Source organism: Leiobunum rupestre, chromosome 7 (assembly GCF_980474605.1).
Source record: "Leiobunum rupestre chromosome 7, qqLeiRupe1.1.hap1, whole genome shotgun sequence".
Lineage (NCBI taxonomy): Eukaryota > Metazoa > Arthropoda > Arachnida > Opiliones > Sclerosomatidae > Leiobunum > Leiobunum rupestre.
The window spans coordinates 18451099-18464007 of record NC_143390.1 but is presented as its reverse complement, the minus strand read 5'-3'; the positions used below and the strand labels follow the sequence as shown (position 1 = coordinate 18464007).

Genomic DNA, 12909 nt, shown 5'->3' with positions numbered 1-12909 from the left:
ACACTTGCAATGCAACGTTAGAACTTAGGAGGCTTCTAGTGCCGGCTTTAGTTTTCGCTAGGCCACAAATGCAAGTTACCTTGAGACGTAGAAACTAGAAAGTTTAAAATACAGTGTATTTTATCACACCAAAAATAAAACATTATATACAATGTTTTTTAAATTTATGTTGTACTTGTTTTTACTCAATAGAACTTGTAAAAAATAGCTTTCCAAACCGCCCCTTCAAAGTCACATGTAGAATTTTTGGTGTAATGTTTTTAACCATGAAATTAATTATTCATTTGAAATGTCTAAAAGCGTGTAACTTCCCTTTGTCTGTTTCTATAGACATTTTAAGCTATGAATAATTGTACCGTTTTTACACGATCCGATTAGTTGGGCGAATGAAAAATATAAAAATTTCACCCCAAATGTCGCACCAAAAATTTCGCACCTACTTATTTTCAATTTTTTTTTTGTATAATTTCACTGGTCGTGAGTTTGAAACTTTCATAGAAATCTGGTCTAGAGGGAATCGAAACTCCAGTTCTATTAAATCTAATTTTCGAGAGGGAACCTCTTATAAAAATTTTCCGTAATTTTTACTTGGCATGAGGTCGTCAGAGAACGTAGCGATTACTTTTTCTTAATGAAAAAGAATACAGTCATGATAGTCCTGCATGGGCAAACCTATGGAGTGGCGTCAACGTGGCCATCTTCTTTGAGCACTTAGAGCACCAATTGAAACTCCTGATGGTGCCTTTCCTTTTAACAATGTTGAACGTCGACCACATATTATAGGTTAATTTAAAGCCCAGTTCACACTATAAAATTAATTGGGACACTTTCGAATAGGCCAAACTTAAAGGGCTCCACCGGCGTTTGAATTTCGTCAGTTTCCCGCGAATTACGGACATAGGGAAGCTTCGACACGTCGTCTGCCACCTGATTTTCAGGGTGAATTTTTCAAACACTGGTGGGTGCCTGCACCAGTGCGAGAAATAAGGCACTATCACAGGCCAATCGCCCTGGTGACCACTTAATTAATTCGAAGTTTTTTCCCTTTTTTAGTTCATTAAAAAATGCTATATTAATCCCTAAAATTGTTTGGTCTTTGCTTCTATGCTGTGTGCTTGGCCTTGTGTCAATTGTGTGTATGGGTGGGTGACTAGGGGAGTCTGTCTCCTCTACATTATAGAAGAAGCAAATTTTGCAGTTAGAAAAAAGAAATATAAACCGTCTTTCTCTCAGTAGGCTTGTTCGGGTCGGGTCTGCAGCACATATTGTCAAGAATAGGTAATTTGACCATAAATTATGAAAGCCTGATTTTGCAAGGTTAAAAGTGGTAAGTGGCCAGTTTTTCAATTAAACTACCTAGGGTAACTGGCCACAGGTCCAGTTTTAAAAAAATCGATATTTATCACCGTGGCCTGCACGATTTTACTACGCATACGCCCTCGTTTAGCTACAGTAAGAGGTAGCATATAAGCAGACGTTACTGACAATCAAAGTTTTAAAACTTTCGCGAAAATATATGAAAATATATTTTTTTCCGTTGAAATTACTTACTTTATTATTACAATACAATAAAGAAAAGCATTGACTACCCGATATACGCATTTTCCATTCTAGCAGATGCTACACACCCAAGATGTGATATGAAACCTTCAGCGCCGCAGCGCCACCTAGAACCGTTTCGAGCTACGCGATATACCTAGTGTACGATAATTTTTCATTATGTACGATATCTTTACAAAGTTCGTACGATAATTCATTTTAATGCTTCTGGCAACGCTGGTTGGCCGTGATTAATCCAAGATTTAACGATAGTAATCGGATTTTTCCGTTTCAAAATACGCAGTAGATTAAACCGAGGCTTAAGACTGGGAAAGATTCACCGCCTTCAAATTTTCGTCTACTTTAAAGAATAATTCTGAACGAACCAATGGATGAAAAGTTATGAAACTAGCTTTTAAATAAACCTTGAAACTTATTTCAAGTTATATTTATAATTCACTGATGACCAAATTCGCGAAAAGTATTAATATCGTTGAGAATTACAACCTACTTTCTAAAATCTCATTTTGCTTTCTAATACACGCGTTGACAACGCAAACTTATTATATTATTAATGTTAATAATTTTAATTAATATTATTTTTGAATGTTATAAAGCAATAAACGGTTTTTCAAGACGATTTTATATTACATTTAACTTCAAATAAACGGGAAAATTTGTATGTTGAATATTTCTTATATCATTTGATTCGCTCGCGTTCTACATGTAGAACAGTCTCATCGGTGTCGTGTTTTCTTTTCAAAGCATTGATACTGGTCTTTGTTATTTATTCCTTACGGCAGTCAATATGAACTTAAATTGAAGTGACCCATTATTCCAACTTTCCCATCATTTTGTCTCACACAACCTTCACAATAGCTTCATTTTCAAGAGATTTATTGCAGAAATAACAAGAGTTAGCTGGGTGGTAAATTTTAAACGCGGTTACATGAAGAGCGGCGGATGCGTTTTAAGTCAACGAAGGCGCAAAATTGTAAGACGCGTTTCGGGTACAACGTTAAAACCGCGAATACGACACAACGATTGCTCATATGTAAAATGTTCATAGAACATTTTTTGTGGGAAATAGCCGGACCCTAATGTTCATACTTGGGTTTATAGCCGTACATAGAACATTTTTGTGGGAAATAGCCGGACCCTAATGTTCATACTTGGGTTTATAGCCGTACATACAATACCAACGTAGATATTCGCGATAAACCATTACTGTGCACCGGTATCCCCATAACCATTGCTCGTAAAACAACTATTTCTATCAGTAACCTGTGAAAAGATATGTTTTTGTTTGAGTAATTACTCCTAAAATATTTAATTACGGAATTTTGAACCATTCTTCATTTTTTATTTAAAAAAACTAGCTTACTATGATTTGAAAGAAACGCGTTTTCTAGTGCGTTCATAGCGATTGTAAATTATGGTAAAAAGTAAACTACATGTATTTCTAACACTAACCTGTGAAAAGATATGTTTTCTTTTGAGTATCTACGATTTGATTACGCAGTTTTGAGCCATTCTTCAACTTTAATTAAACATAAGTTACTTTAAAGATTAGAAAAAAAACGCGTTAGCTTCGAGCTAATGTTGGCCATTTAATTTTAGGCGAAATAGAGTGTTAGTTCACCAGTTTGGCACCGATGGCGTAACTTTCGTTGCCAGCCAAACGAAAAGCATGGGCCAAAGGCAGGGTTTTTTAAAAGTTCTAATCGGACCCCACGACAAAATTTCAAAAATCGTTCTAGTTTGTTATCCGATTTCTATGGTTAAATCTTACTTCGAAATCAGGCGAATAAAACGTTTTAGGGTAAAAAGTTTAAACTTTTTGTCCTCAGACAGGCGAAAATAACCACCTACTGACTGGCGTGTTCATTGGCATGAGAGAGGAATCGCTACTAATCCACGCAGGAGTGCCCCATCTATTAAAAAAAATTAAAACTTTAAATTTTTCAAAATAGATGACGTGCTCCCACAAAGAATACTGGCGATTCCACTCTCATGCCAGCCTTCTAACTTGCACATCTCACCACAATCTAATCGTGCTTATAGTCTCATTTCTATTTCTATGGGCTCAACTTGCATACGATAGCAAACCAGAGAATATAAAGCTTTATATTCTTAGAGCAAACGCTGGTCAAAATTTTCCCCGCGCTACAGCAGTGCTACTAGTGACGCCTCTAACGGCTGGTCAAAGACTTATCCCGTGTTTCGAAAGTGTTAAAAGGTTTTTGTATGGAGACGCCTGTCTAGTAAGTCTTGGCTCAGTTCCATACAAGAAGCCTAACAAAACCGAAATAAATATAATTTTTGATTTTAGCAGAATATAATTGTGGTTTGATTTTAGGATAGTCACGCGTAATGCTAATAACATAAATTATATTGGTTTCGGTTTTGTTATAGATTATGAATAGTAATTATTTGTCAAAAAATTCGCGTTTCAATTAGATTTTCACTGTATTTTAAGAAAATTTAGCCATAAAATGGGTAAGAACTTTGGTTTTTCTTAAAAACATTTTTGACGGTGGCACTCTTTTCGGCTAGTTTAATTTCCGATGGGCTGCCGCGGGACCTGGCCCTTGGGACCTGGCAACTCTGTTGACTACAGAACTTTGGCTAGTGGCTACGTTCAGTGAAGCTCAACGTTGTTAACTTTTTTCCACTGAACGGTTTTTGTAATTTCCGGTTTTGACGTCACGTTGGCAGGGTTACCAGATAAAAATTTCATGACCCTCCCAAAAAATATATACAAACCGCCCAATTTCCCGCCCAAAATAAATAATTTTTCTAAAATACTATTTTTAAAAGCACTTTTATTGAGGTTAAAGATTTACTCATCGTAAATGGCGCTATTGATGGAGTACAACAACCCAGCGAGAGGTACAAACTGAGATGATTTTAAGTTTAAACGTAACAAACCAAATTTTATGTACAGTATGCTTCGAAGCATATCTGGCCGCATTTTATTTCTTAAATTAGTTTTAGTTAAACTAACATGGGGAAAAACTCGCTCCACATGAGCATTAGATAGTGGTAAACATAAGAGCTTAATTGCTCCGTTAGCGATATCTTTCAACAAAAAATCTCCCGACGCATCTTGGAAAGCGAGAACTTCTTTCCAAAATTCGTTGGCTTTGGTCTTGTTTTTCCAAACAAGAGCGTTTATAGTTCTTATTTGAACTTCCAGATCGCTGGGTGAACAATCGAAATACTGCATGGGCAAATTTCCCTCGCACCTTGGTCCTTTAATTAAGATAGTTTGTGGCGAGATGCACTCTAATTTTCGAATAATATGATCTTTACTTGGTAGTCGCGATTGCATTTCGATACAAATTTCCTTTAAGTAATTGAAACACCTTGGTAAAATTTCTTCTTTTTTGGTTTTTGAGAGTTTACTATTTTCTAATTGTTCTTTGAACACGAATCCAACGTCTACATTTTCTATTCCTAAAAATATGGTTTGTAAATTGGAGATATCTAAATTTCCCACGGTGTCGTTTTCCTTGTTCACATTAAAAATTACTGGTTGCAAAATCCTACTCATAAACTGTTCGAAACACAATGGTAATTGATCAAATATGGTAACATGCTCTCCGTTTTCCAATTGAAACAATTTCGTTAATCGGCTTAGTTCTTTTAGAATTGGATTTAAAAATTCTACAGCTTAATGGCGGGGTCTTGGTACATTTCATGGAGCATCCTCGCTTCCATGCATTTTTCTTTATCAACGACCATAGAAAAATGGAGTTTAAGGGCATCATATTGACTTAAAATTTTATTTACGCAATCGAACATGACTGTTATGAAGTTCTAGAGAGTCAACTATTTGGTTATCAATAAAAGTACTTTAATTAAACAGTTAGTTACATGATTGTGAGTCTTCCCTTTTTGGGTCACTTGTTTATATACACATTTAGAATCTAGAATAGCTCACGTGACATAAATAGCGCCATCTAGCTACTTGGCCATACATATGGCGCATAATTTAAATCGAAATATTTTAGAGAGTTAACCAATATTACAACTTTTTTTTTCGAACCTAACTGAAAAATGTTAAATTAAATTCAAATATTAAATAGCCGTGGTTTCTTGATCACACGGCCCGAGAGCGTAATAACCTCTTCGATGTTTTTTGGTCTGAATCGCTGTAAAATTTTCAGTTCTCTGGGCTTGAAGTTGTCCTGGAAACGGAGGACACTTTGTTGGAAATGGTGATGGAGGAACTTGGGCCCGTGCTGGAGATACGATGTTTAAGCATACAGACTGCGGCTTTAGATGTATCACAACTGGCCTTGGAGAAGTGGATTGGTGTAATTGATTCTGTGGCTGTTGTATTTTTGAGGTCATTGTCGGCTGCGGCCTTAGTCGATTCTGTTTAATCGTGTCATCTATCTTCTCCTTGGCTGTCTGGGACTCTAGCTGTTTGGGTCGTTCCAACTCTGCGCTGTCGGTCTGAGGTTGTAGTTGTCGTGGTTGATCTTCATTTCCTATGTTTTCTTCCTGTCTCCTCCCCTCCAGAGGACCGAGTACGATTTGATAAAGTTGTTTTATCCAGAGTTTCTTGAAAGGAGTTGGCCAGTTCTGTAGGATATGATTTTAAATGAATTCTTGTTTTTCGTAAGATGTTACCTTTAGGCAGAGCAACGTTGTATGAATGTCGTTCAGCTGCCGGAGATATAATTGTTCCAGGTTTCCATTGACGATGCCCATCATAGTAGTAGACTGGTTCCCCCGGTTTAAATTCAGTAGGGGTCATATACCGATGTCCCTGCTGTGACTGTACCATAAGTTGCTGACGGTGTCGTGAAGCTTGTTGGATCTGGTGGTCGGAAATTGAGGAACCAGTGCATCGTGAGCCGTGGTATGCTGGGTTCTAAGGCGGCGACCCATTAGCATTTGTGATGGAGCAGGAAGGTTTCCAATCGGAGTTGTTCTGTACTCTAGTAGGACGTAGTGAAGATCATGTCCATCTTGTTTTGCTTTGGCTAGAAGGTTCTTAATGGTTTGAATTGACCTTTCAGCTAGACCATTGGACTGGGGGTGGTATGGACTGCTAGTGATGTGGCGTACACCCCATAAATCGAGAAATGTTTTGAACCTGAATGAGCTAAATGGTGGGCCATTGTCAGACACCAGACGTTGGGGAGGGCCATAGCGTGCAAAATGCGGTTTTAAGAAATTTATGACAGATTCAGCAGTAGTATTTCGTAATTCCTGAGCCTCTATAAACTTAGAAAAGTAATCAACTAAGATTATCATTTGGGATTGATCTACCTGAAATAGGTCTGTAGCTACGGTCTCCCATGGAAGAGATGGAACCTGATGTGGGTGAAGAGGCATCCTCAGGTTCTGTGGGTCTCGAGATCTGCATATCTTACAGCTCCTTATGTAATTGGTAATTCCATCGTGATCTGGGACCAGAAAACGTGTATTTTAGTGCGCATGCTTGGGGGTATTATCAGTCGAGTTCCCCTGTATAGTAGGCCATCGGCCTCATGTAGTTCCTCTTGGTATGGCCAGTATGGCTTGATATCGGCAGGAATGCGTTGTTTGGACAACCTTCGTAAATGTAAGTCAGGAGGGTTTGGTAGGTGGAATCAGTCGTTATTGCTTCCTGGAGAGCTCTGCGTTTCCCATCAGAGATCAAGGTAACGGTATGGACTGCAGCATATGGACCCTCCATCTCTGAAGTGTCGAGAGTTGTGTGAGACATCGGTGCTCTAGAAAGGGCATCCGCAATTTTCAATTTTGTGCCTGGAACGTAATTCAAAGTAAAGAGGTACCGTAGTAAACGCATAACCATTCTCTGTAAACGAGGTGAAAGTAGATGCATTGGTTTGTAAACTATTGCGGTTAACGGTTTATGGTCCGTTTCAATGTTAATGTGCATACCCACAATGTAGTAATGAAACTTTTCGCATGCGTAAACTATACCAAGTAACTCATGTTCAATTTGGGCATACCGCCTCTGAGTCTGGTTGAAAGTCATCGGCGCATATTCTATTGGTTGTTCATTTTGTAAGAGAGCCGCACCAACGCCATGTGCACTGGCATCAACAGTGATCGTGCATTTTTTTCCAGGATTGAAAACTATGAGAACAGGAGCTTTGGATATTAAAGATTTTAGAGAGTCATATATTACTTGAGCATTTGGTGTCCATACGAAGTCAGTTCCCTTTTTAAGTAATTCCCTTAAGGGTGCAGCTTTATCCGAATATGAAGGGAGGAACTTCGTGACATAATTCACCATTCCGAGGAAACGCTGTAGAGCCCTTCTGTCCTGTGGCGGTTGAAGCTCAGTTATAGCCTTAATTCACTCAGGGTCCATTGCTATTTGGTCTGGGTAAATAATGTGACCCAAATATTTTATCGTAGAGACAGCAAGTTGTAGCTTCTTCTTGCTGAACGTTAGATTCGCTTCCTTAGCCCTTTGCAAGACACGAGTAAGCAGGTGATTGTGTTGCGGGATGTCCATGACTGTGATGAGAAAGTCATCTGTTGAGATGTATGTAGCTCTAAATTTTTCCCTGGGAAATATCTGGTGCATCACCTCCTGAAAACCTTCTGAGGCCAAACATATGCCATATGGCATATGACAGAAGTGGAAAGTCCCGAAGGGAGTGGCAAAGGTACACAGAAGTGAACTAGCCTTAGTCAATTGCACCTGCCAAAAGGCACTCTTGGCATCTAGCACAGAGAAGATTTTACAACCGTGTAAGTTCGAGAATATCTCTTGCGCAGTTGGTAATGGAAAGTGTTTCCGTTTTATCGCTGGCTTCCTTTCCACAACCATGGGATGTACCCACTCCGTCGGACCATGAACTGGAGCTATGATTCAATTCTCGAGCATCTGTTGGAGTTCTTCATATACTGGTTGACGGAGAGCACGCGGAAGCTTGTGTTCAACTGAAATATACGGAATCACGTTTGGTTTTAAGTCAATATTATATTTGATAGGTAGTTTTCCAACGCAATCGAAGATGTCCGAGAAGTGTTGTATTATGGTCGCGGGGTCTTCTGAAGGCTCGAGGCTCAAGGCAGATGTCTGGAGGTGTGGTTGTTGTTTGTCTCTCCGTGTCCGGAGTATTAATCCAAGATCAACAGATGCTTGAGCGCCCAATATAGGTGTGGTTTGGGCTTTAGTGATGTAGAATTCCAACTTTGTGGTAGCAGCAAAGGATTTACCATGCAAGTGTACGACACCAAGTATAGGAACGTAGTGGCCGGTATATGCCACAATCTTGAGGGCAGGGGGACCAAGTGGTGGTTTAACCAATAAGGTCTCGTAGATGTGTTGAGGCAAAACATTTACTTGGGAGCCCGTATCGAGTTTGAACGATATAGGAGTATTATCGATATAAATGTTTTCATACCATTCATCGTCCAGGGAGGGGTACCTAGCCAGACCAGTGACACTGTCGAGGGTCGTTAAAGAGTTTAGAGAGAAGTCCAAGGAGTCCACACTACTGGTCGATGGCCCTGGTTCAAAGAAGTAGCCCTCATGATATTCAGGTTGAGCTGACTGGAAGTGAGGAAAAGGAAAATCATCAGTATATAGATACTCATCCGGAACTCGGGATTGCGAGTCGTAGGCGTCCGTGAGGTAAGCAGCGTTGGGACAGTCCATAGTCGAGTAATCCGTGGGTTGTACATGTAATGTAGATAAAGTACGCTGTTCCGTTTGAGTGGAGCGGCAAAGGCTTGCCCAGTGACCTATGCGGTGGCAATTATAACACGTCGATGCCGCAGCTGGACACCTGGCCTGCCGGTTGGAAGCAAGTCACAATTGGTACAAGAAGCTTGATATCCAGATAAAGACGGGAAGCGAAGGTTTCCGCGGGGAGTAGGATTCCGATGATAGTACTGGTGGGCAGCAAGTTGTAGGTGGCGTGAGATGTGAGAAGCACCCTGAGACCTGGGTATGAATTGATGGTTTGGTCGGGAGGAGAGATAGCGAGGCCTCACGGAATGGCCCGGCCGGCGAAATGCAGAACGTGTCCGGACAGTAGTAAGCGCGGAGTTAGATAAAGTAGCAGGTATTTGGTGTACCAGAGCAGCATGCCAGGAAGAAGTCTCATCCGCTTGACATATTTATATTGCTTTGGGTAGAGTTAAGTCTTGATAGGAAAACCGAGTCTTACGTAATTCAGAATTGTGAATACCAGCCAAAATCTGATAGCGTAACAGAGAGTCTGTCTGGTCACCAAAATCGCAATTCTTGGCCTGGGCTCTTATGTCCGTCAGATAGTCATATAAAGGTTGCGTCTGACCTTGCTTTTGCACATCTTCGCCAATCGAGTGGAGGAAGATTGCTTCTTGGATATCCGGGGTTTTGGCGCGTAATTTAAATCGAAAGATTTTAGAGAGTTAACCAATATTACAATGACTATCCATCTAGTTGCGGATAATGAAACTAATTTTAGAGGATCCTCGTCCTCATTAATTACTCTGTAAATTTCTTTATAACTTTCCTGGCGGGAGTAGCTGTTGGCGAACCAGTTATATGTATTCCGTATAAAGAAATCCAAAGAAGCAGGCATCGCGTTGAAAGACTTTTTAGCCACCAAATCTAGCGAGTGGCAAACGCATTTAACTAATACCAAGTTGGGTATCTCTTGCTTTAATTTCGTGAAAACCGAGTTGTTTTTACCGCACATGGTATTGGCACCATCGGTACCTATACCAACTAACTTCTTCGTGTCCAAATTTACTGTCTTCAAAAACTGTATAATGCTTTCAGATAACCCGGCAGCGGTACCATCCGGCACAGTTAATAATCCAAGAAAGGTAGTGACGAAATCTAAACTATGTTTACTAAAATATTTTATGGACGCGCATAGTAACTTAGTTGTGCTAATATCCGTTGACTCGTCTAGTAAAAGGGAATATGGTCCGTTTGCTATGTCTTCTAATAACGACGTTTTGAAATACGGGCCTAGTATATTCTTAATTAATGCCCCGCATTTTGTTCTATGCATTTTAAAACGGGATTCGCCGAACTCATCCATTTATATCTCACCAAGTTCATCTTCCGCTAAATTGACGCTTTAGCTGCAACGTACGTAGCAATTCTTAACGCCAGCCTTTTTTTGCTAATTGAAATCTCCTTCATTGGCCGAGTCGTTGTTAACATTAAATTATATTATGAACCTAAGAATTATGCGCACTAAAATTTCGAAATGCGTTTTTATCCTTTATATAGCGTTTTGTTTATTTTTTAAATAAGAGAAATGTCTTTTAAAAAATATGGAACCATGACACGCTTTAAATATTATACGCTTTTTATTTTTTTCTCGGAAAAATAAGTTTAATACATGTGGGATTTTTTAAATTGAAAACCGCCCAAAAACCCACTTTCCGTCCAACCGATTTTTTCCCCCAAAATGACCATCGAAAACCGCCCAAATTGTAGGGCAACCACCCAACTGGCAACCCTGCACGTTGGCAACGTTAGCCATAGATATAAGAAATGTATATAAAGGTCTAGATAAATTTCGGGGTGTCTAAGCCTAACATAAAATACGGAATTGACACCTAGCAGACACCGAGGAGGCACGTGACCAAGAGTGCGAGGTCTCTTAGCATTTTAGTACTAAATGCTTGACCTTTCCGCAGGCCGTAGTCTTTAGACACCATATGTTGGTGACTTTTAGTATAATTTAAAGCAGGAGACAATGGCTCTCGCGACGATAGCACGAGCTTTCTTACCGATAGATAGCGTCTTATAAGGATAGCCAGCAGAAATTACGCGTTTCTGCTAGCTGTCACCTCCGTATTCACTCCCTTTGAAATATTTTATCTAGACCTTTATATACGTTTCCTATATCTATGGTTAGCTCATGGACTAATTAACAACAAGGACGGTCCGCCACGGGAAAAAAGTAAAAAGAACAAGCATCAACGCACTCTAACGGTACTCGCGCGCATAACCGGAAATTCTTGTATAGGCTGGTGATTCAAAATAGGCGGGGGGAGTAAAATGGGGAAAAAATCTTCCTTGGAAGGCTTGGAATTTAGAAGTTGAACTACGAGATTACCATGCAGTGCTAATATATTGTTAATTAGTCCATGGTTAGCTCAACAAACTCGATGATTGAAAGAGTAGCTGAAAACTATTCGTGAGTTCTGAACCGTTAAGAGAACGGCCTAGGACTGAGCTGTAACGTCACGCAAAAGTTCTGGATAGTTCAGAACTTTTGTACGAATAGTTGTGATTCGTACGATTTGACGTAAGCAGCCCGATGTGCAGACGAATTTTAGAGATTTCAACCTTGAGTTCCGGCCAGTACTTGGTCTTGAGCAGGTACCATTTAGAACGGTTCCGAACGGTTCAACAAGAGGTTCTTGTCTGCGAATAGTTTGCATTTGGGTAGTTCTAGAATTTTTTTTGCCGAATAGTGCGCATGGGGACTGGTTGAACGGTTCAGAACTCACGAATAGTTTTCAGCTAGTTTCTACGTTGTTAAACAGCACACGGGAAGGCTAACTGCGGACGACTCAGCAGACGATATTTAAAAAAAATTACAACAATCGTCAAAAAGCGTTCAGCAACTTCAGCAAAAGTCTCAACGGAATTAACGCAAACGTAAGACCGTTAAGCTTCACTGAACGTAGCCCTAGTCGCGAACTTTCTATAAAATATTTTACAGTAACTGTAGTTTTGTACCGTATTTAAACCTCGGCCGGAAGGTCATCCATCAACCACCACAAGGAAGGGTTCTGAGTTTTGTAAACATCTTGGAAAACAGAGTAAACTATCATTTTTAATTTTATTGAAAAAGGAAAATCCTGCAATTATTTACTAACCAAATTTTAAAGAGTGGTACTTGGTTTCCATAATGCTAACTTAGATTAAAAAAGTGTTACGATTTTAAGATGCTAGTTCATATTTTTTTCAGACTTTTGAAGATACAATGTCGATTATTCGCACCCCGTTAAGCGATTTATTTACACCCATTTTACCAAATATGGCCAATAAAAGATGTCGAGAATTCCAGCTGAACATGATGGAATGTTTTGAAGCATATGGCTATCCAACAGGCGGTGAAAAATGCAAAAACGAGAGAGAAGATTTCCGCGAATGTATTTTCAGTACTAAACAGGTACCCATTATGTCAATGTGTTTTTAAAAAAATAAACAATAATAAAATTTACTCTAGGTTGAAAGATATGAAGCTATGAGAAAAGAGAGATTTTATCAAGTGTTAAGAGGTGAAAAAAATTGGAGAGAATTATTTGCTGATCCCCCAAAATTAGATTCTTATGAAGAAGTGTATGGCTCCCAGCAATGACTTTTTTTTTGTCTGTTTGGGTCTTTAAACATTAATGTAAGGTAATAAAAGGAAATTATAGTGATAA

General features: G+C 39.3%; 1 protein-coding gene across 1 annotated transcript; it reads left to right on the top strand.

The window, feature by feature from the left end:
- The first annotated feature begins 11889 nt into the window (after positions 1-11889).
- ND-15 (NADH dehydrogenase (ubiquinone) 15 kDa subunit) lies at positions 11890-12909 on the top strand. Its single transcript, XM_090153117.1, has 3 exons — positions 11890-12300; positions 12450-12653; positions 12711-12909. Exons 2-3 carry the CDS (start codon positions 12465-12467, stop codon positions 12840-12842), a joined length of 321 nt encoding a protein of 106 aa, XP_090009243.1. The 5' UTR covers positions 11890-12300; positions 12450-12464; the 3' UTR covers positions 12843-12909.